This window comes from Eschscholzia californica, unplaced genomic scaffold (assembly GCF_041429995.1).
Source record: "Eschscholzia californica isolate CP2 unplaced genomic scaffold, dmEscCali1.0.p SCAF_1, whole genome shotgun sequence".
Classification (NCBI taxonomy): Eukaryota; Viridiplantae; Streptophyta; class Magnoliopsida; order Ranunculales; family Papaveraceae; genus Eschscholzia; species Eschscholzia californica.
The window spans coordinates 51719857-51744494 of NW_028238198.1; the positions used below are offsets into that span (position 1 = coordinate 51719857).

At 38.9% G+C, this 24638-nt stretch overlaps 1 protein-coding gene and 1 non-coding gene across 2 annotated transcripts; both read left to right on the top strand.

Annotated features, from left to right (window-relative positions):
• Window positions 1-13351: 13351 nt before the first annotated feature.
• Window positions 13352-16881, top strand: LOC147567509 (very-long-chain 3-oxoacyl-CoA reductase 1-like). The gene is made up of 3 exons (XM_086654127.1): window positions 13352-14551; window positions 15651-15720; window positions 16471-16881. The coding sequence occupies exons 1-3, from the start codon at window positions 13914-13916 to the stop codon at window positions 16723-16725; spliced, it is 963 nt and encodes a 320-aa protein (XP_086510253.1). The 5' UTR covers window positions 13352-13913; the 3' UTR covers window positions 16726-16881.
• A 1790-nt stretch (window positions 16882-18671) lies between these two features.
• Window positions 18672-18745, top strand: TRNAV-UAC (transfer RNA valine (anticodon UAC)). Its single transcript has one exon. It is a non-coding gene; the product is annotated as a tRNA-Val (tRNA).
• The last annotated feature ends 5893 nt before the right edge of the window (window positions 18746-24638 follow it).

A 24638-nucleotide genomic window follows, 5' to 3' on the forward strand; every position in this document is an offset into this window, starting at 1 on the left:
TACCTGTTGGTGTCATCCAGGTCTCTTCTGCTCCTGTAACTGCTATCTCTGATGGTTTAGTTTTCCACGCCGCTAACCATTGGAGTAATGTGAGAGGAATTGTTTGCGCATCCTTGGTTGGAATTGATGACCCTAAATTGGCCAAGGCATCAGCATGTCCATTCTCGATTCTGGGTACCTGTTCAAAAATAATCTCGGCGAGTTGGTTTTGTAGTTCTTTTATATGTGTTACATAAACTGCCATCTTTGAATCTATGGCCTGGTAGGTTCCTTCTAGCTGGTTAATCACGACTCGGGAATCCGATCTTATTGCAAGTTTCTAGACTCCCATTTCTTTTGCTAGTTTCATTCCTGGGATCAAGCCCTCATATTCTGTTAATCGTTGGTGGCTTTGAACCCACACCTTATTGCTTGTTCGATTAGGTCACCGTCTGGGGAAGTGAGAACTACACCAAGTCCCACTCCGCCTAAGTTGCTAGAACCATCTACCGATAAAGTCCACTTAAGTTGATTATGCTCCTGGAGATGAAGCAGCTCTCCTTAGGCCTGCATTAAGGTGTTAGGTGTAAAATCAACAATGAAATTATCTAGTACCTGAGATTTGATTGCGGTCCTTGGCTGGTAGGTGATCTCGTGCTCACTTAGCTCCACCGCCCATTTCATTAGCCTTCTAGACAGCTCTAGCTTGTGGAGAATATTCTTCATTGGGAAAGTTGTAACCACTACAACTGGGTGACATTGAAAGTAAAGTCCGAGCTTTCTGACTGCAGTAACTAAGTCAAGGGTTAGCTTCTCCAGCTGGTTGTATCGAGTTTCAGCGTTTAGCAAGGACTTGCTTGTATAGTAAACAGGTAGGTGCTTATTGTCTTGCACAAAAAAAAAATAGAGCCAATAGGGACAGGGCAAAACCGTCCAAAAAACCCTAAAACTGTCCAAAAACCCTAAAACCGTCCTAAATAGTAAATTGGGGACGGTTTTGTTCTGTCCCAGTAAATGGCGTCCTAGCTAGTATTCGGGACAGATATAAGGACAGATCAAGTCTGTCGCAAATACTATTTAGGAACAACTTCATATTGTCCCTATAATTGACCATTATTTGGGAAAATTGTAATCTGTCCCAAAAAGTTTGGGAATAATTACCTTTGGGACAAGTAATTTTGGCAGGATTTTCTCCAGCTTGCGTTTGGAAAGCTCTCATCTTCTTCGGGATAAAGTTAATGGAATCTAGTTCGTGGGAAAGCGATCCAGGTATTCTTCTTTTAGTTTCAAGTTCATTATTAGTTCATGCATAGGATCCTGGTTAATTAATGTTAAACATATGATGTTTGAGATTCCACTTACAACACTAGTTAGATGATTAGTATGTATTAGATACATACAAAACCCAACAATCAGATGCACCTAGAAAACATCCTGGATGAATATGGGGCACTGGATGCGAACCGATCATACGCCCCTAAAGCCAAAGGAATCGGTTAAGGGTGCACGAACGATCCAACGGTGTGCGAGGTGCTCATACATCAAGTAAGGAGCTGACTCGAGAGAGAGAGAAAGGGAGAAACTATGGGGAAAAGCGATGATCCATCAACCCCCTCTTAGTCAAGAGATATTGGAGTCAGTAAGGCTAAAGAATTTCAAGTGTCCACCACTTGACCACTACTACGGCTTGGAAGATCCAGGGGTGTTCATCAACAATTACACTACAGTAATGAACCTCTACACCACCAACCAGAACGTATGGTGTGTGGTCTTCGCCACCATACTGAAAGGGCCGACCCAAGCCTGGTATCAAGCGTTGGCACCGGGCTCAATCAAGTCTTTCGAGCAGCTCGCCTAGGTATTTTGCGACGCTTTCCGAGGCAACACAACTGCTGATGTAAAAATATGGCCTTCCGTTATATCGGCATGGAAAAGAGAGTTGACGCATGATAACCTCCGATATGATGGTATATTCTGTTATTTGAGATAAGATTTTTGCGCCTGTTCCTGCTTCCAGCTCTGGTGCTTCGTCTCCCCGCTCTAGCTTTCTGCTCCTTGCTCCAGCTCCTGATTCTCGTCGTCCAAGCTCCAGATCTCCAAACTTCTGATCTCCAAGCTCCTATTCGCCGGTTCCCAAGGAGGAGAAACCTGCAAAGAGTTCGAAAACTGCTCCGACGCTCAACACAGTCAGGGTGTTCTTTGTAGTAAAAGAATGAATGTTGATCGATCCTTTTAGGGGCGAGTTATGAGAACTCAGAGTTAATTGTGATCTACTAGGGTTAAGAGGCGGCGGTGATTGCCGTGGAGGGAAGCTTTCCCTTTATGTTTATCTCAGATCTAGGATAGATTAAAGTTCCTAAGTTTAAGTATCTTTCATGGATATCCTGGCGATGCGATAGATCTTCAGGGAGAAGTTTCATCCCTTAGACGCGTGAAGTCCAAACTTGCATAAACATTTCGAGATCTGTAATCGACTGAAATCTTTGTAGATATTTCGAGATTAAGTTGGAAGGCGGCTACCCTCTGAGATTAAATTAAAGTCTATGAATGAGTAGAGATATAAGTACTAAAAAGATAAATAAGTCTGACGCAAGGAAGAAATAATGCAACCAAACTAAAAACAAGCTTAAAAACGCCCAAATTTATAAATCCTAAGATACTACAAAAAAGATTTAGTTACCAAAAGCCCAAATCTATAAACCCTAGGATACTATAGCAAAGATTTAGTTATATAAACCAGTAAATCAACAAAAAAAAATAAAAATAGTCTAAGAGTCTCCCAGACCCATCGAACTTAACATGCAAGAGATTAAAATTTGAAATCAGAAAATAGAGTTAAAGAGGGTGTCTTCCCTGGATAAGAAAGATCTGATGTTTGCTAAGGGGTTTCTTCTCGAGTCTGCTTCCCTACTGTAGAAGTGGAGCTGCAAGCAGTGTCTTCTTCGTGGTCTTTTCTTGGTCGATCCGGGTTGTGCTTAAAATTTGTGTCTTTATCGTTTAGTCTCGATTAGCTGTTGAAAACTAGGGTATTGAATCCCGATCAGGCTAACTTAGGGCAATAGATAAAAAGATTTAACACTCTATTGATGATCTTATAGATTTGTAGATCTGGATAGATGATTTGCTAGGTTGTTCTTGGGATCACGATGATGATAGTCGGCTATGGTTTGAGAGGAAAAAGAGAGAGAGAGAGGAAAAAACTTGGGAAAGTGGGTGACGTCACCCCAGACTCTTTCTCTCTCTCTCTCTCCTAAAAACCTCTATATTACATTCCCCTTTTGATCAACATTCTACTCAATTCTTCGTGAATGTTTTTTTTACAAAAATAGAAAAACTTCTAAAATCATGGGTGGATGGACTGTGGATCCAACATTATAGGGTTAATGGGTCAAAAGACCAACTATAATTTGAAATATGATTTAGGTCCTCCGAGTAAGATACAATCATAACCCTTTTCTTTTATCCTATTACCCAAACTATTCTCTTGTTAAAAAACTTACCAAATTTTCGTTCTCTCTTTACTCATCTTTCTCCAAAATGCTCAAACCACTACCATTTTCTCTTTCACAAGACCGAAGACGGTTTCTCTCGTCATCTCTCTTTCTCCAAAAATCTCTTACTCCAAAATCTTATTTACTTTCACCAATCTCTTTCCCAATAAATTATTAAAAGAAAAAAAAATCAGAAAATCATTAATATATTTTCTTCAACCGTTTTACTCTAAAAATCAGATTTCTCTAGAAAAAATATATACAAACTGTAAATATTTTGTTAAATCCAAAAAAGTAAAAAGAAGTCAAAAAATTATTCACATATTTTGTGTAACTGTTACTCTCTATGGGATCAGATTTTATCTACAAAAAGTAACATGGAAAAATAATGTATTTCTTCAAAAATATTATACATTCTCGTAGCATTTTTTTAAACAACATGTTTGAGTTTTGTATATTTCTGACTTACCTAGAAAAATCATTTATGTTATTTTAATTTTTAACGAGCAAGTTTGTTTAGCTGCCGTCAGCACCCTTGAGTTTCTTGTAGCATTTCTTGGAATTTGCATAAATTTTCGATACTCTACTAACAACTTCTGCACTCTAAAAAACTATATCATGCTTTACAAAGATAACTATGTTGGCTTTAACTAGGGTAAAAAGTATATTGAAGGAGTTTCGGATCCAGATTTTTTATGGACAAGGGTAGTCCCTAGCTTCGTTCACATATCAGCAGTGAGCACTCTTGGTGTTTCCTCTCGATGTCGAACCTCTACCTATGGGCGTGATTGTTCCCACTATTTTGGGTTCCGAGTCTTCTTCTGACTCATTTTCTTTTATTGACTTTTTCGAAGAAGTGAAGTGGGTTTTTATTGGTCCCCGACGCCACTCCTTTACTTGAGGACTTCTTTACTTTATAATCAAACATTTGAGCCCGGTATTCTCTTTTGACGTACATGTCGAGCTCTCATTTTATTACCCAACTCCCCTATGAGGGTTCTAAGGTGTCTATAGTCCTCAATTTTATGGTCGTAGTCTCGCTGGAAAGCACACCATGCCATATCCCTAGGTTCAAAGTCTCTTTTATCAGGGTTCAACTTTCGCAACCGAACCTTGTTGTCTTTCATCAATATTTGAAGGGTCTCACCCCTTTTTGTGGTTTAGGGGTGTAAAAATCATATTTTGACCTGACTCTTTTATACCGGTTCTACTCTTTGGCACGCCGATCCTCTTCTCTTCCCTTCTCCTAGGCGGTCTAGGAGGAACTTAGTGATTTCTTTCATCTTAATTTCTATAGTTATCCTCGGTCTTTACCACAGATTGAACTTTTTCGATGAATCCCCTCAAGGTCGGTGATTCATCTTTGGCTATCTTTTGAAGTATATTGTCCTGCCATATTCCCCTTTTCAAGGCTATACGGATGACATCAGAGTTCTAGCAAGGTATTTGGACCATCTCATTTCATAACCTCTGCCAGTAGCTAACCAATGATTCTCCTTTTCCCCGCACAATGTTTGAATAGGTCTTTGTTGGTTTTATCCATTATTCGACTGCTCTGAAAAGCCTATTAGAAGGCCGAAGCGAGCTCGTCGAATGAATGGATCTATCAAGCTTCAAGAGTTTTGTACTACGACTGTGCTGGTCCCTTTAGGACTGTCAAAAAGACCAAACACAAAATTGACTTATAGGTGGTACTTAGACTCATTACCGAGATGTAATCTCGTACGAATATGCTTGGGGTCGCGCAACCCTTCCTAGTTCTACAAGTAAGGGAACTTAAAGTTTTGAGGCCTCTGTGCTTCAAGTATCTCAGAGCTCAGCAGAAGCGAGGTTATTTTCATTCTGATCGGCGCATTCTTTTCCTCGTACATCCTTATGAGTTCAGACACCGTATGGATGACCAAATAGTTTATTGAAAACTCGTCCCAATCCTCTGCTATTACAGACATCGATTCAACTTCCTCTGTTTTGGTTTCTGCTATCAAGACTGTCTCATCTTGGTGGCCGATGTTTCGTTCCTGCATCTTTTTATTCTATGAACAGGGGCGGACCCATGTGTAGACCAGACTGGGTCCCGACCCAGGCTAAGTTTTCTATATTTTTATTTCAAGCTATATCAGATATGGTATTGTAGCTTAGTGGTTGGAACCGTGTCTTGCGCGCTAGAGGTCGTGGATTCGATCCCACTTCATCTTTAATTTTTGCTCTTATCTCCTGTGCATATACGAAAGGTGCCTCCAGCAGGCAAAGTTTTGTTATGAAAAACGGTGCCTCTAAAACTTTTTTGGGGCGTCCTTAAAAGTACACTAGGACTAATTCTATGCTGCCCTTATAATATGACCAACTCCCAAAAATGACCCAAAAAAATTAACCTGTTTTTAAATTTGCCCCTTATATAACTTTTTTGCTTTTTAAAATTATTTTTCTTTGATACGTCTTATTTAAGTCTGCCCGGCTAGCTTCAAGTTCTGGTTCCGCCCTTGTCTGTGAATGCAATAACCACATAGCTTCTGTGATGTTTCGGCTGGAGCGAGGTGCGAAAACGCTAGCGAGGGCTGAAAAGAGTTTTTGCGAGCGTCCTTATTTTTTCCATCCGCTCTACAGCTTCTTGAATTCTTTTCATAGACGCTGCTTCTTTCCGAGCTTTCGAAAGGGTTTGCCTGCAAATTTTGCAAATTTTCGACATCTCGTAGCTTTTCATCTTTGAGGCGTTAGACCTCAGTGACTAATTCCCCAATTCCAAGGTGTTTCACCTCGTTAACCATATCATCTGGTGAAGACATCGAAAATTTTCAAAGTAAATTTGAAAGTATAGTAAAGCGTGATTCCGCAAGGAATCGAGTTGAAGTTCGAGTTATCGAACTGTGATGATTTTGCTGGAGTCAGACCCTCCTTGTAGCGCATATTTGCTGATGTGAAAATTTATTTTTCTCGTATCAGCCAGAATAGTGAGACCGTGATGTTGAATTTTGCTTTGAATGATGAGACCGTTATGTCGAATCCCGCTTCTACTCCTCCCATTTAGGAGGGAAATTTATAAGGATCTCGAAAACCTCTTTGATGCTCAAGACAGTAATATTACCCTTGCAGTTTAAATATTGAGTATTGATTGGACCGTGGAATTTGGGTGAACGTGAAGGCGTACCTTCTTCGAGGTGAGTGGATTACTTTTTATAGGCTGCTTTAATCGACTGTAGAGAGGCGGGAATGATGAGGCGGTTGAGATCCACCATGTTCGATTGAAACAACTATTTCGTAGTGAGAAGATATCAGGATTTCCCTTTAGGGTTATCCCGTACCATTGATATCTAGAAGTTACCTTGTTCAAGAATTCTGGATAGATTATGTTTCTGAGTTGATAGATTCTTTAGGAGATGTTTCCTCCTTGAAAGAGTCTTGAAGCACAAGTCAACTAAATACTTAAGATTCTCACCGACTAAGTCCTAGGGCGGTAAACATTATGCACACTTATACCCCCCATGTTTCAGGATTGAGGTATTGACCCCCCTTACGCGAACCCCCTAGTCTTCTCGTAAGTCCTAGAGCGGACCAGGTTGTATTTAAGTCAAGGCAGGGCTTAAGGCCTCTAGGGCAATCTTACCAACCCCCCAGTTCTGGGCTTGAGCGACACACCTCCTTCGAAATCAACCTATTTATAGACTTGAAGCGGGTTGACCCATAGGGCTTTTAGTCTTTTCTTGACTTATTGACCTCAGTAAACTGATGATTAGTTTTTGGATTATCAATAATAACTTTTAGGGTCTTAACTGTTGGTCGAGGTTATTTCTATCTGGACAATGAAGCTCGTCTCCAATCGTCTCACTTGCCAATCTTAACCCCAGTTATTTTTTATTTTGGGGTCATATCATGTATCCAGAGCTTGCCTCGATTTGGTATTGCTCTTGCCCATATTGAAACAACGTTTTACCCATAGATGTCCAGTTAGCTATTGCGCCTCAACACATTTAGAGATGAACTAGATAACTCTGATTGAAATGACATTTCACCCCAACTCTTCCAATGATTCTTTAACATTCGTCAGTCCAGACATCTACTTAGTTTAGGCCATGCTTCATCTTGGTCATGGATAAATCACCTATGGTCATCGATAAATCAGCCATGGTCCGGGTCTATAAGCATTGACAATACTTTATGACCCACTTCCCTACGACTCCAGTGGGTTCGTTTAAACATGCCACTTCTTGTCAGTCGTCGACTCATCCTTCAACAATCACGCAGTCGGATCTCTGGTCTCCTGCCACTGCGTCGGAGATTATACTTTGATGTGCTATTTCACTCCATAATGAGGGTTTTTTTCACCGTTATCTCACAGACTACTTCGCTAACAGTCACCTAAGAGTATTTAGCTTTGCAAGGTGGTCCTTGTTGATACACACGACATTCCACATGTTCCATGCTGCTTGGGTCAGAGCCTAAGCTCGTGACATGTTCGACTACTCGACTCTCGTCATCTTGGGTTTTTTTTCACCGTTATCTCACAGTACTTCTTTGCTATCACTCGCCTAAGAGTATTTAGCTTTGTAAGGTGGTCCTTGTTGATTCACACGAGATTCCACGTGTTCCATCTGTTAGGAAAAATAACCTAATTAACTTGTTCAGGAATATGAAGATAAACGATGTGAAAGTAAAAGTAGAGACACCAAGATTATTTAACGTGGCAAAAACCCCTCCAAACTAGAAGGTAAAAAACCACGGGACCTAGTCCAGAAATCTTCCACTATAATTAAATAATGGGTTACACAATTCTTCAAGATGTGTAGAAACACTTTTGGACAACTCTTCACCAAACCTATGGTGGATAAACTGAACAAAGAAACAAATAAATAAAATCTCTTACTCCTTAGGATTTGAACAAATCCTAGATTACTAAAGGTCGAAGAAGATAACCACAAACTAAATTGCTTCACAAGATTAATAATCTTCTTTTCTTCAAACCAATATTCTGCTCTTTCAATCTCTCTTGAAAGAACCACTTCAGAAATCTCTCTTTCTCTGACTTCTCTTTGTTCTGGAAGTTGTTGTGTATAATCTCTTCCCTTTCATTCCCTTTTATAATGATAAATAGGGAGGTTTACCAATAGAAATAGGAATTCCTTTTTAGGCTTGAAAAAATAGAAACTTCTATTTTTTCCCCAAACAAGGAATAAGGGAAATCCTATTCCAACTAGGAGTCCTTTTATTATAAGGAGGGACCCCAACAAACTCCCCCTCCCAACTTATGAAGAGGGACCTACCATCCCCAAACCTACAACACTGCTACATAGCTCATGTTTGCCTTTGGGTAATGGCTTTGTCATCATATCTGAACCATTGTCGTCAGTATGGATTTTCTCGATCTTCAACACCTTGTCTTCAAGAACATCTTGGATCCACTGGTATCTCACATTTATATGCTTGGACTTAGAATGGAAACTAGAATTCTTACTGAGGTGGATGGCACTTTGACTGTCGCAATGAATAACATAATTATCTTGTTTCATACCAAGTTCTTCTAACAGTCTCTTCATCCATAACATCTCCTTGCAACATTCTGTAATGGCAATATATTCCGCCTCTTTAGTAGATAAAGCTACACACTTTTGTAATTTAGATTGCCATGACACTGCTCCCCCTGAAAGTGTTAATAAGTAGCTTGATGTGGACCTTTTAGAGTCTACATCTCCTGCCATGTCTGCATCTGTGTAACCGACTAATACTGGCTTATCATTACCAAAACATATACGAGCTTTAGACGTACCTCTAAGATACTTCAGAATCCACTTCACTGCTAACCAATGCTCTTTGCCTGGATTAGCAAGAAATCTGCTTACTACTCCAACTGCAAATGCAATGTCCGGTCTTGTACACACCATTGCATACATCAAGCTTCCTACAGCTGAAGCATAAGGAATTTTCTCCATTTCTTCTTTCTCACTTCTAGTTGTGGACACTGATCACGAGTCAACTTGAAGTGACTGGCTAATGGACAACTCACTGGTTTTGTCTTGTCCATATTGAACCTTTCTAGAACCTTCTCAATGTATCTTTCTTGTGATAGCCAAAGTTTTCCAGCTTTCCTATCACGAGAGATATGCATGCCAAGAATTTGTTTTGCTGGACCCAAGTCTTTCATATCGAAATACTTGTTTAGTTCCTTCTTTAACCTGCTAATTTTATTAGCATCCTGACCAACAATCAACATATCATCAACATAAAGTAGAAGTATAATCAAATCTCCATCAAGAAATTTATGAACGAAAACACAATGATCTGAAGTCGTCCTGTGATACCCTTGATCCTTCATGAATGATTCAAACTTTTTGTACCACTGTTTTGGTGCTTGTTTCAGCCCATATAAACTCTTCTCTAACTTACAAACCAAGTGTTCCTTACCTTTAACTTCAAACCCTGTTGGTTGTTCCATATACACATCTTCCTCCAAGTCACCATGAAGGAAAGCGGTCTTGACATCTAGTTGTTCAATTTCTAGGTTCATACTTGCAGCCAATCCCAATACTAACCGTATAGAGGACATCTTCACCACCGGAGAGAAAATCTCATCAAAATCAATACCCTTTTTCTGCCTAAATCCTTTCACCACTAGGCGTGCCTTATACCGTGGTTGTGAATTTCTTTCTTCGGTCTTGATTTTGAAAACCCACTTATTTTTAAGAATTTTCTTATTCTTAGGTTTTTCAACCAACTTAAAAGTGTTGTTCTTATGCAATGATTCAATCTCATCTTGCATAGCTTTCAACCACTCCTTCTTGTGTTCATCATCTATAGCTTCTTCATAACACTGTGGTTCTCCACTGTCTGTGACCATCACATACTCGTGGGGAGGATACTTGGTAGATGGTGCTCTCTCTCTAGTCGATCTTCTCAATTCAACTGGTGGTTCATGTTGAACTTCCATTTCTTGCTCAACATCATCACCCATAGGAACATCTTCATGAGCTTCATCTTCATGATTTTGTTCTTCACCTGCATTATCATGCATAACCTTAGAAGAGATATGTGGATCTAGATCAATGAGATCATTACTATGATTCTCATGCTTCTCAACTTTCCCGAAGTCCTCAATAGTTTGGTTTTCAAGAAAGACCACATCTCTCCTTCTAATAATCTTCTTATCCACTGGATCCCATAACCTGTATCCGAATTTCTCATCTGCATACCCTAAAAAGATGCATTGCTTGGCTTTATCATCAAGCTTTGCCCTTTGATCTTTAGGTATATGCACAAAAGCCTTGCAACCAAACACCCTTAAGTGTTCATAACTGACTTCTTTCCCAGCCCACACTCTCTCAGCTACATCTCCATCTAATGGTGCTGAAGGTGATAAATTGATCAGATAACATGCAGTACGCATTGCCTCACCCCAGAAGCTTTTAGGCAGCTTTGCTTCTGAGAGCATACATCTGATCCTCTCCACAATAGTGCGGTTCATGCGTTCTGCTACACCATTTTGTTGTGGAGTTTTGGGAACTGTCTGTTCATGTCGAATACCATGGGTTTTGCAATACTCTTCAAACGACCCGATGTATTCTCCTCCATTGTCAGTGCGAATGCACTTCAATGATTTTCCTGTCTCCCGTTCTACCATGTTGTGGAAATTCTTGAAAACTGCAAGTACCTGATCTTTGGTCTTTATGGCATATGCCCAAACTTTCCTAGAAGCATCATCTATAAAAGTAACAAAATACAAAGCACCACCAAGTGTTTTGACCTTTAAAGGTCCACAAACGTCAGAATAAACAAGCTCCAAAACACTGGATTTTCTTTCAGATGCATTCCTTTGAAAGGAAACTCTATGTTGCTTTCCTACTAAACAATGAGAACAAGTGTTTAAATTTATACCTTTTATGTTCGGTAAGTCTTGTCGTTTAGCAAGGATTTGAAGTCCTTTCTCGCTCATGTGCCCGAGTCTTCTATGCCAAAGATTAGTGGAAGAATCTTTTTCAACTGCATTCAATTCTCCTTTACACAGTTTTACTTGAGTCCTGTATAAAGTACAACACTTCTTCCCTCTTGCTATCACCATTGACCCTTTTGTGAGCTTCCACTTTCCATCACCAAAGTGACTGTGGTACCCTTCATCATCTAAGACTCCGGTAGAGATTAGGTTATATCGAAGATCTGGTATATGCCTCACATTCTTAAGAATCAATGTACTCCCTGTGCTCGTCTCAATTTTCACTTCTCCAATTCCTACGATTTTTGAGAAACCTAAGTTTCCCATCCTGACTTTGCCAAGGTCATCCGTTCTGTAAGAGTTAAAGAAATCCTTACATGGAATAGCATGATACGAAGCACCTGAGTCAACCAACCATGTTGTTTCTGGTTCTGACTCAGTCATACTTAAGCAAGTGTCTCCACAACCTGAGAGTAAGATAATGTCATCACCTGAGGCAACTGCCGCAACATTATCTTGTTTTTCATCATCCTTTTTATTTTCCTTCTTTGGTTTCCTGCAATCACTCTTGTAATGACCCATTTTTCCACAACCAAAACATCTAACTTCTTTCTTTGGTTTTGATCTCCCCCTTGACTTATCACGGTTATGAGGTTTTCTACTTTTACCTCTCCCCCGTCTTTCTGTAACAAGTGCCTCTGAATGAGACTCGTCTGACGATGATTTCCTTCTTGTTTCTTCATTCAACAAACTACCTGTTACGTGATTCATACGCATTATGCCATCAGGAGCAGAATTGCTAAGAGACACCACCAATGTCTCCCAACTATCTGGTAAAGAATTTAGAAGAAGTAAGGCCTGCAACTCATCATCCAAAACTAACTTCATTGCAGAAAGCTGGTTTACTAGACTTTTCATCTCATTCAAGTGTTGAGCAATTGAGGTTCCTTCTTTATATTGTAATTTTCCTAGCTTTCTGAACAAGTAAGCCTTTTTGGCAGCTGTCTTCTGATCATACAATTCTTCTAATTTCCTCCATAGACTATAAGCGGAAGTCTCCGTCGATACATGATGAAAAACACTGGGTTCTACCCATTGTCGAATAAATCCAACAACCTTACGATCTAATACCTTCCAGTCTTCTTCTATCTTCATCGGTTTTGTACCGTGATTTTCAATGGGTGCAGCTAGGTCTTTGCAGTATAACAAATCTTCCATTTTTGCTTTCCACATCAAGTAGTTTTCTCCATCTAAACTAATCATTCGATTAGTATTCACTTCCATATTTCTGAACAATAAATCCAACCTTAGCTCTGATACCACTTGTTAGGAAAAATAACCTAATTAACTTGTTCAGGAATATGAAGATAAACGATGTGAAAGTAAAAGTAGAGACACTAAGATTATTTAACGTGGCAAAAACCCCTCCAAACTAGAAGGTAAAAAACCACGGGACCTAGTCTAGAAATCTTCCACTATAATTAAATAATGGGTTACACAATTTTTCAAGATGTGTAGAAACACTCTTGGACAACTCTTCACCAAACCTATGGTGGATAAACTGAACAAAGAAACAAAGAAATACAATCTCTTACTCCTTAGGATTTGAACAAATCCTAGATTACTAAAGGTCGAAGAAGATAACCACAAACTAAATTGCTTCACAAGATTAATAATCTTCTTTTCTTCAAACCAATATTCTGCTCTTTGAATCTCTCTTGAAAGAACCACTTCAGAAATCTCTCTTTCTCTGACTTCTTTTTGTTCTGGAAGTTGTTGTGTATAATCTCTTCCCTTTCATTCCCTTTTATAATGATAAATAGGGAGGTTTACCAATAGAAATAGGAATTCCTTTTTAGGCTTGAAAAAATAGAAACTTCTATTTTTTCCCCAAACAAGGAATAAGGGAAATCCTATTCCAACTAGGAGTTCTTTTATTATAAGGAGGGACCCCAACACCATCTTTATCGGGTCAGAGCATAAGCTAGTGACGCTTTCCACTATTGGACTCGCGTCATCTAAGGTGCAACAATCGGTAGCTTGTCCTTGCAACATAATAATGTCCAAAACAGATTTTGTCTATAGACTCAAAGTCTTGTAATGTTTTGAAAATTGTTCATTTTGTCTATAAACTCAATATCTTCAAATGCCTTATGAACATATCTACAATTCTGCAATCTCCATCCCAACAATTTTGCTTACGGTTGGGAGCTGATTAATGCTTATTTTCTGTTGCAGAAAATTCAGCTCATCTACTTCAACTACTACTTAAATCCCAATCTCACACTCTTTCCCTCAAATTAACAAAATTTATTTCCCCATCTGTATTTCCTACCTCACTTTGAAAGCATGACATTTTCTCACTCTTATTATTATTACTATTCAAATCTTATCTAACTCAAACAACTCACATGTATTAGATCCTCCCTGGGTTTCCTTATTTATATAATTCACTACAATACCCATTTCTTAGATCCACAAAATACTTCCTCTCTTGTCAAAGGAATCACAGTGGGGGGGAAAAAGAAATGGGGGGTTGTGTTTATGAGCAGCTAAAATCACTACCATCATGGGTTCTTGTGTTATTGATTCTAGGTTTCATCTCTGTCTTGAAACCTTCTTTATCTTTGGTCAAATGGGTTTATATTACTTTTCTCAGACCTGGTAAGAATTTAAGGAAATATGGTTCATGGGCAATGGTTACAGGACCAACAGATGGTATTGGAAAAGGTTTTGCTTTTCAATTAGCAAGAAAAGGTCTTAACTTAATCTTGGTAGGTAGAAATCCTGATAAGTTAAAAGAAGTTTCTGATGAAATTCAGAAGAAATTTAGTAATACCCAGATCAAGAATGTAATTGTTGATTTCTCTGGTGATCTCTCAGAAGGGATAAAAAGGATTCAAGAAGTAATAGAAGGTTTAGATGTTGGAGTTTTGATTAATAATGTTGGGGTTTCATATCCTTATGCTAGATTTTTCCATGAAGTTGATGAAGAACTGTTGAGGAATCTTATTAAAATTAATGTAGAAGGTACTACTAGGGTTACACAAGCTGTTATAACAGGAATGTTAAAAAGGAAGAAAGGGGCAATTGTTAATATTGGTTCTGGTGCTGCTACTGTTGTTCCTTCTGACCCTCTTTATGCTGTTTATGCTGGAACTAAAGCGTATATCTTCTTTCTCTCTAATTTTTTAGTCGCTTCATTTTATAAGAATTATGTAGAAAATTCTTAGGTGGTGTTGGTTTTTTTTTTCGTCCCAATATGACTGAATAAGAATAGTCTGAGTTTCTCTTATCTGAGTCTGACTTGTTTTGGATAGAGGTTTGATAATCATTTTAGGTTATTTTAGATATATATAAATGTTTGAAACTTATTTTATGTCCGACTCAAATAGCGAAGTAGATTCAAAATTAGTCCTAGACTCCTAGTCAGTCATTCAGACGAATCAGATGTACGAGTTGGACAACAACAGACATTCTGAAACCAACCTGATTCAGACGAATTATATCTGACTTAAAGAAATACTACCTTAGTTTTAGAAAACATTAGTGTGTTATACGGGTTCTAATTGTGTTTTGATCTTTAATACCCATGTCATTTCCATGGTTTTGTTTCTTGCTCTTCCTTGACGTTTGAAAGTTTTCGCTTCCTCTTCGAAGAGGAGGTAAAAGAACGTATGATTGATGACAAGAATGAAATTTTGTAAAAGGTAGAGGTATAAATCATGAGGTTAGTCATAGTTCCAAGGTCCTAAAGGCTAAAAATTATTTCCTAAAAGGTTCATGTTGTGCTAGATCTGCCATTTCATTGCCTAAAATACCTGGATCCTGTCATAACTTATCACAAGAATCCAACGAAGAAACAATGTAACTAACCAATCACGCACAGGAGTGCAAGAGAATTTGTCGTTTTGTCGTAAACACCTACTACTCCAGAGTGAAAAATGGCAAGATGGTTTTATTATGTATGAAGAACACGATGATAGAGATTTCACAAGAGCTACTTCTGAATAACCACAAAATTCTAGACCTCTTCTCGGGCCACTAGACGAAAACAGAATACCCCCGAAAACGATTGTTTGGTCACAGATTGGGTTGGATATCAACCAATACTCAAGAAACTTTTTCAACAGATCTTATTTTGTTTACACAGCATTAGCAATTACGAAGAACACTTTATGCTTTTGCTTTGGCATGACGATCTCTTTCCCATGGTTGGTAAGAGGACAATATCTAAATATGAGGTTATTTGGATTTATCTTCAGGTATATTGACCAGTTCTCAAGATGCCTCTATGTGGAGTACAAGAAGAGTGGAATCGACGTGCAGTGTCAGGTATGATCTTTTTAACCAGTTTTTGATAGCTCGGTAAATAACCCATTCTTTTTGCTTACTGTTCATTGCTCTCCAATCCTAATCATATTTATTCTTGTGATTGTGCTTTGAAGTTGAGACTAATTTTGCATACATAGGATAACATGATGAAATTAAAATGATTGGTCGTATTGTATCATAATCTTCGTGTAACTTTCAAATTGAGAGACACCTTTAGTTTTGTCTCTCTTTACCTAAGATTGAATCTTTTACATCTTTGTGAAGTCTTCCACATATACTTACAAAAGATCCTAGACAAACTCGTGAGGTATGTGTCATGTGAAAGAACCCAACGCCAAACCTGGCCTAATTCCAGCTGTATAGTCTCCCTTGTTTTTGGATCATCCAGGTCCACATGGTACATGCTTTTTCCTGTGGACGGGCGTTGTTTGAAAAACACCCGAGGCTTCTCCACTCGACCATCCTTGGTGCCAAATCCACTCAAAAGGCCCACTAATGATATGCAAGACAAGCTTCTTTTGTAATACAAGTCCAGAAGGGCTTCATAAGCAATGTGAGACTAAGTCAAATCCAAATGAACCTTAGGATTATTTTCCGGAAGTGTAGTATGCGGATTTCTAATTAGAAATTTGGTTTATAGGTTCTTCAATGTTTGTGATCGTAGTAAATAATATGTGTAAAGCCCATATTTTAGAATATTGAACTTTCAAGTGATGGATTTTAATCTCTTATCTCTGTTCTTAAATAAAGGTTCCCTTATATGTGGCGACGAAAATGGCTTCAATAAGGAGAGCTTCTCTTATAGTGCCATCAACAGATGGGTATGCTAAGGCTGCTATGGGATGGATCGGATACGAACCACGATGTACTCCTTATTGGCCACATTCTGTTATCTGGAGTTTGGTATATATGTTGCCGGAATCCATTGTTGATGCTTGGCGTCTAAATTTCTGCCTTGCTGTTCGTAAGAAAGGTCAACTTAAAGATTCTAGAAAGAAAGATTAGGGAGTTTTAAATCCTTATCATTTTAACTACTCTAGTTATAACAGAGTACAAGATAAGTTTAAACTCTTTTGGTTTAGAGTTCTTTTAGTTTCTGTGTACTTGGAAAAAATTGGATGATTCTGAATGAATGTATTTTGTTCTGTAGTTCTCTTTCAATATCTTGATAGTAGAAACTACCCTTTGGTCAGTATAATTGCATCATACTTGTTTAGACCTCCAAATAAATGGACTCTTTACAACTACTTGGCCTCGCGAATGGTTTGAACCCAAAGGTAGACTCAACGGTATAATGGGATGGGTCGAGTTTGGGGTATTGGACCAGGCATACAAGCCAGAGTCTTGAGCACTGGACTATGTCCACCACCCGAATTTGAAGCACTTGATGAGGCCTACAAGCGGGCAGGTCGGAAGCCCAGGAGCTTTGGGGCACCCAATGAAGCACACGAGTGGCCACCCGACGAAGCCCATAAGCTGAGATTGGGGCACTTGAGGAAGCACACGAGTAGGCACTTCGCAAAGCCCACGACACGAGTTTGGGGTATTAGAGGAAGTACATGAGTAGGCACTCGACGAAGCCCACGTTCCGAGTTTGGGGCACTTCAGGAAGCACATGAGTGGGCTTTCAACGAATCCCACGTTCCGAGTTTGGAGCACTCGATGAAGCCCAGGAGCCAAGTTTGACCACTCGACAAAGCACGCGAATGGGTTTGGGGCAGTCGACAAGGCCTATACCCCAAGTTGGAGGCACTAGATGAGGCCCGCGAAATGAGTTTGGCGCACTTGACGAGGGTCACAAGACGGGTTTGGGGCTCGACGAAACCCACGAGACGAGTTTAGCCACTCGACAAGGCCAACAATCCGAGATTGAGGCTTCCTTGATATTTAGACGAGTGAGTCTTGCATTGCAAATATAATATAAATGTCACATAAATAAATATTAAGTACAAATATAACAAACAAGAGTTGACCAAGTTAATAAAAATATATACACAAATTACGAACGAATAAGAAGTCCCCCTTTAATATAATTCATAATCGAAGAATTATACAATCTCCAAAGAAAAAAGAGAAGAAGACGAAATATTTTTAGGTCTTCATTTAGGACATCGAGGGGAATGAAGTAATCTCATTGTATATATATAGTAATAATGATAATATCATATCCATGAGTTAATGCATACAATTAAGATTGCATTCAAGAGCACAAAGATGAGGATCTCCATTAGAGCTGCAATCTTTCAAACAATCTTTTGCACATGCAAAAGCATCAACCCTGTTTGTTGCATTGATCAATACAGCCATTGCCATTATTGTCATAAGAACAAATAGCAATGCAGCTACTACCTTTGTGTTTGCCATTGGTATCTGTTATCTGAAATGAAACACCCTCTGTTTCCTCCCTTTTAATCCCAATTCAGGAGCTAAATAGAAGAAGAAACCACAAATGTGTTTTTGTTGGATCTTCCTTGCATTTAGGATGTAGTTTGTGGTTGTTATACAATCTCACTTCTTGCCCTCTTAAATTAGGAGTAACTTATTTTGCTTCAATTAATGGTGTGATGCCACCTTGTTGGTACATAATGAGTCAATGAGGATGGTTAGCCCTATTGTATTTAGGGTTATATGCTAGGAAACAACCTAGTTTAGATTTCTTTTGTGAAAAATTGGGTCGATCTTTCTTCAGGTTCTTCGGCAAGGTTGGCGCAGTTTCATATAGTAAGTCTATTTTTGCTAAAAGAGGTCTATTAACTTCGATAATAAGAAATATGTTGTAGTAAAGTCCACCCAGAACAGACTTCTCTATTTACTATGGTGACACATAGTCCACCCAAAACAGATTTTTTTAAACTACACATCTACGAATACACAACTATTTTCTAGTGAAGTGATACCAAAACTTGTATTGCTACACAATATATAGTCGTGAGATCGTAAACGTAGCATACGGTGCTGTGGTGTAGTCGGTTATCACGTCAGTCTTACACACTGAAGGTCCCCAGTTCGAGCCTGGGCAGCACCATTTTTTGTTATTTTTTGCATCTTCTAATCAATGTTTGTATCCAACAGGTCCTTTTTTTATTGAAAGACAGGTCCTCTTTTTTTTACTTAGGACCCAACCATGAACCACCTCACCCAATGAATCACCCAATTTTATGAAGAACCTGCAATGAATTAGTGCAACATTTTTACAGTCTCACAGAAATAATTACATTGTCGACATGCTCGGCGGGCATGATTTTACTTTAACATTCATTCGGAAAACATTATATCCATCTCAGAATGGATCACTACATGGAAACCAACATTAAAAAACAAACATATTATTCATACGCAATTGTGTCCAATAATTCTTTGTAATATCCGGAAAGCTAGATGTAAGACTCAATTTCAAAATAATAACATAGTAATTCAGAATAAAATTAATACAATTCAAAACTATCCAAAATTTCGACTTATGAAGAATCATGATAAAACACAGCAAGTTCATAAATCATTAGATCCAATATCAACCACCTCCTCATGATCATTACAAAATCAATGTTGATGTCTCATTTCAAACATATACCAAACTTATAGGTGTTGGGATGGTGATACGGGATCACAATTCTCGTACTCTAAATACTCGCTCCATCAGATCTCGAGCACGAAACAACGAAGAAGGAGACGCAAAAGCCATTTTGGAAGCTATGAAGTGGGCAGGATCGTTAAATCTAGACAACATCATAATTGAAGGACATAACCAGTCTATTATCAAACAGTTAACACAAAACAAATCCAATATACATTGGACTTCACAGGTTGTGCTGGCAGAAATACGAAATTCGAGGGCACTCTTCAATAATATCACTTTCAAGCATTCCAACCTCCGTTATGTGTGAATATTCTGTGATGTTGAGTCTGATTCTTTCGTCTGGTCTTCGCTCCAGCTCTGGTTCCCTGCTCCTGCTCCTTGCTCCAAGCTCCAACTCCTTCTTCTTGCTCCTGCTTCCTTGATTCCGGGGGGAAAACCTGCAAAGGGTTTGAAAACCACTCTGAAGCTCAAGACAACCAGTGTGTTCTTTGCAGTAAAAGATTGAATATTGATTGAACCTTTTGGGGGGCGAGTATGTGTTACTCAGAGGAAGTGAACCTGTCTTGTGGAAGACGATGGGGGGCCCTTTTATAGGAAATGTTAAGCCGACTTTGATTAGTGGTTGTGGTGAGGCGGTGACCGTCAAACCATTAGAGAAGTTTCCTCTTATTCGTATCTAGGGTTTCCATTAGAGTCTATCTTGGATCTTAGATAAATGAAAGTTCCAATGTTCAAGGATACTTCGTAGATATATTGCCGAAGTGATAGATCTTTGGAGACCTCTCAGACTCTTGAAGCCCAAGCTTGCTTAAACACTTAAAATCTGTAACCGACTAGATCTTTTAGGGAGATTCCGGGATTGAGTCGGTAAGCTGTAGGCACTTTCCTGTCTCCCAATTTAGGGTGTGAGACAGAGGCGTAGCTTACACGGACCCTCCTCATTCCTTTAGTGATTCCAGGGTTGATCTGTCTGTGCCGAGGGCGAAACAGAGCTAATGCCGCTTAGCTTGTCCTGGCCGACCTCCCAGTTAGGGGTGTAGGTGGCGGAGCGTCGAGGGCTTAGCTGTTCTGCTGCCTTAAGCCGGGTTGACCCGTTGGAGTTCAGGTCAAGGCTTGACTTTCTGACGTTTTCAGTCAACGTCTGGACATTTTATGCATCATCAACTTCGATCCACAAGATCAATAGTGACATATACTAATTATCTATTAGCATGGGTAACTTCACTCACATTGTCAACCCTAAGTATAATGTGTCAAAATAAGAAAACCCGATCAAAAGTTACTAGGCATCAACTATCTACTAAGCATGCACTTTTAAATGAGTTCACAATGAACAAATATGACACTCCTAAGTATAATACGTCAACATAAGTCTAACTGATCAAAAGTTACTAAGCATCGACTACCAAACTAAGCACACACTATCAAATGATATGTCAATAGACGATTAAGATCAAGGCTTCTAATTTATAGAATTAGACGAAGTCAATTAAATTAACATTTAAACAAATTTTAAGTCATTCAACACATCAAATCATTCTTCAAACGTATCTGATTGCAAGAGTTAGCTAGACATGGCGAAACAAGCAGTAAACGACAAGAAGATAAATAAGGAAATCCCTGTATTCTAATGTGGCGCGAGGCTAGGATCGTCGGAGAACATAAGCGTATAAGTGAAGCCAATCTCCCCTTAGTGAAGTTCTTATTTCCCCTTAGTAGTGCAAAAATGTGCCCCTTAGTAAAAACCAGAGTCCCTTTAGCAATCAGCATCATCTTCTTTTAGGTAAAATCCACCATTAAAGCTTCACCAAGCTTTCTCTCTCTAGAAATTTCCAAGCCAAAGCCAAATCAAACACCAAGGGTAGTTAAACAATGACAATGGGAGTAAAAGCCCTATGGTTTCCGACCAAGAAAGTGGTCGAAAAATCCTTGAAGATCTCCGCCAAGAGAAGTCCCTGGTCGCGTTATTTGCCATCCCATGAAGAAGCTTGCTCCTCCCGTGACGAAGCTCAGCTCGAGTTGTGTTATCTATCGAAGACCCGTGCCTTGCTGCTCTCCTTCCCGTTTTCTAGCTTTGTCAGCCAAAGCTAGCCGACCTAGTGTGTTGGCTGGCCAAACTTAGTATGTTGCTTCTTCTTCTTCTCATTCTCTCTTTTGACAAAACTCAAATCCTAAGAACTTGAAACCCTATAGCTTTTTCCAATGGAGAAGATGACTCCAAAGTTAGACCTCCTTTCTCTTTTTGATCTTTCTCTACTAAATTGAAACCCTTGAGTCAATCTTTGACTTGACTTGAAGTGGGCCACCTTCATTAGAGTATTTGACTTGAACCCTTGAGGTGCTCATAAAACTTTCTTTTGGTCTTCTTCTTTAGAGTCTTAGGCTTTGGATTTTGATTCTCATTTATAAACCAAGGGTGCCTTCATTTTTGTCTTTACATCTCTAATTTCCAGAGAAGACAAAAATGCCCCTCGACTTCTTACTTTCATAACTTCCCTGTCTGAATTCCGATTCGACTTCTGCTTTCGCCATCGGACTCACCATTGACTCCACTTATCGTTGGACCTATGATTTTGATGAAATAACTAAAATACCCTTGGTGTTACTTTCTTTCGGTCTCTTCTATCTAACAAGAAAAACACATAAATTATGAGAGATAAAACCCGAAACGAACTAACTCATCGATGAGTGATCTAAATGTGGCATTTTCACGCCACATCAAACTACAACTATTAGATTTTATCTTTTTATCAACTCTCTCTACTTAAAACTATTTTGTCTTAGTCTTATGTGCTTACTTATATTTAATAATAACTATTAAAGGAGGTTGCTTAGGCAAAAATAATTTAGTCTGATGGTCACAATCACTCAGTATTAATATGACTATTTTGGCGTAAAATAATATGGTCTAATGACTGTTTAGGCCAAGTGCACTAAATGATTGTTTGGGCGAAGAAAATGTGCTTACTCACCCAGGTCATGTACACTTTTTTTTCCATAATAACAAAATTATCCCTTCATATATAAAAAACAAACTAGATTTTTTTTCATTTTCAAACCAAACAACTTTAAACAACTCGTTTTCTCTCTCTCTGTTTTTTTTTCACATTTTCATATTAACCTAACCCTAAATGGCTGATTTTCTTTCCTTCTTTCTTTCTCTCTCACTCTATGTCTTTCACGTTCTCTCTCTTTCACCCTTTCTTCCTCTCTCTCCCTCTCCTTTGTCAAAAGCGATGGAGTTTAATTGTTCGTTCTTTCTTGCTGGGTTTTGGTGTCACCTAGTGTTATAAGTAGAATCTCAAACGTCTAATACGTATAACACTAGCTACTAGGATTACATGCAAGAACTAAAGATGAATTAGAACGGGATAGAAATTATACTTGGATTATTTTCCCTCGAATTAAATAGGATGCCTATATACCGAAGATCAGAACTTCAAATTGCAGCTAATCTACTTGAGACACCCGAACAAACGACTTGATCTCCCACCTTTAGAGTCAAACTAGGACCTATTAAGTGGTTGATGAATAATCCTTCTTCTTTTACTAGATAGATAGGTTGGGAGTTTTTTTCTCTACAATTTCCCTCTCTCTATTTGGTAGTTGCAGAGATAGATTTTCTCCACAGAAAAGTCCATGCTTTTCCGGTTATAATATGCCCCTTATATAAAGACATAACGTTAGAATCTCATTCGAAATAGGATTCAATAAGTACCACAAAAATGATAAGACTCAGAATCCCAATCTGAGCATGATATACAAATGGGGATTCTGTCTCATCTGGGACTCCCTCATGTGGTCGGTCAGAGCATCCCCTTTAGTGGACTTGGCCTTGTCGCCCAATTGCCATGGCCCACCCTCTTTCTTTTGATCTGGGCCTCCCTTTTCTGCCTGGTTCTGCATATCTTTGTCTGGATCTAATCCAACCTTTTACCCCGTTCCCACTTGTTTTATCTCTCCGATCAAACTATCACTCTTTGGTGTAGCCCGTTGTAGAATTCGGTCGAAGTTAGCCGTGAATCACTAAGTGATCCGAAGATCGAAGTTGGCTTCTGGCTAAGCATTACGATCCCTAAATTGACTAGACTTGATGATCTTCTAGGTAAAATCATCATTGTTATATCTGACAAATTGAGCGCATTGTCATCTTGGTCAAAGGACATCTCCTTCATTTCATTATTTTTCTCCTGTCTCTGGCATGTTATATGAAGTATATCCTTTACTTTCATTTCGTTATTTTGACAAAAGAAATTACCTAGCTAATGTGGCGGTTGTGACAAAAGAAGTTACCTAGTTAATGTGGCGGTTATATGAAGTATATCCTTTAGGTTTGAAGGTGGCCGACCAAAAAATTTTCCGGCCGGCCACCTTGCCGGAGAAGAAAGGGGTGAGTTGGAGAGAGAGAGGTGAATTGGAGAGAGAGGGGTGAGGTGTAGGGAGAGATGAGGTGGAGAGAGAGAGAGAGGGGTGAGGTGGAAATAACTTTTTTTTAATGTTTTAAATTTAGAATTGAGAAGGGTAGTAATGACATTTACTTGAAAATAGGGGGCTATATTTGAATCTACGAAAAAAAAGGGCCATATAGGAAGCTGGTCACAAAGTAGGGGGCCATATAGGAAGCTGGTCACAAAGTAGGGGGCCATATAGGAATTAACTCATAATTAAAATACATCCCACCAACGTGTCGGTCCCCAAATAATTCTTCAACCTTGGAAAAAATATTATTTCGAAAATAGTTCAAACACGTGTTTCGCACATACACAAGATCACACAAGTTTTTCGCACACCCACCAAAAATCCACACACGTGTTTCCCACATGCACAAAATTTAGTCCTCAAGAGAGGCTGTAGTTAGAACTAATTTTTTAGGCTGAGCTAAGGCTGAAAGTTTTAAGTTGACAAAAATTAAAAAAAAAATGATTTTTTGGTCCTAAGCCAGGCTAGGGTTGGAATTGCTCTAAATAGTCACCACCTGTAACTTTTAAAAGCTTAACTGTGACAAGCAATCACAGATTGTATATCATTTGCGGTGGGGTATGACAAGGAACGAGGGAACCTTTATAATGGGTGAGGAGTTATTAAATAGATTATATTGTCCTCATAGAAGGCCACGGTTTTAAGTTTCTAAGATACTCTCCGGAGGGAGCATAAAGACTTACTCAGTCAAGATTGACGTAGGGACATCGTTAATTTTAGTCTAAAATTTACTGCATTATATTTTATTCCCTAATATTCATCTTTAACTTATCTCCACCACCTCAACCTCTGATTATCCCCCTATATTCATCATCCCCAACAGATCTCAGATTTACTAGGTAACAACAAAATGAAAGATAGA

Bases quoted from the DNA above. Each gene is read 5' to 3' on its own strand.
- LOC147567509 (XM_086654127.1), top strand. From the start codon at position 13,914: ATGGGGGGTTGTGTTTATGAGCAGCTAAAATCACTACCATCATGGGTT. The intron at 14,552-15,650 runs GTATATCTTCTT...ATTTATCTTCAG, and splicing joins GTTTATGCTGGAACTAAAGC to GTATATTGACCAGTTCTCAA. The intron at 15,721-16,470 runs GTATGATCTTTT...TCTTAAATAAAG, and splicing joins GAATCGACGTGCAGTGTCAG to GTTCCCTTATATGTGGCGAC.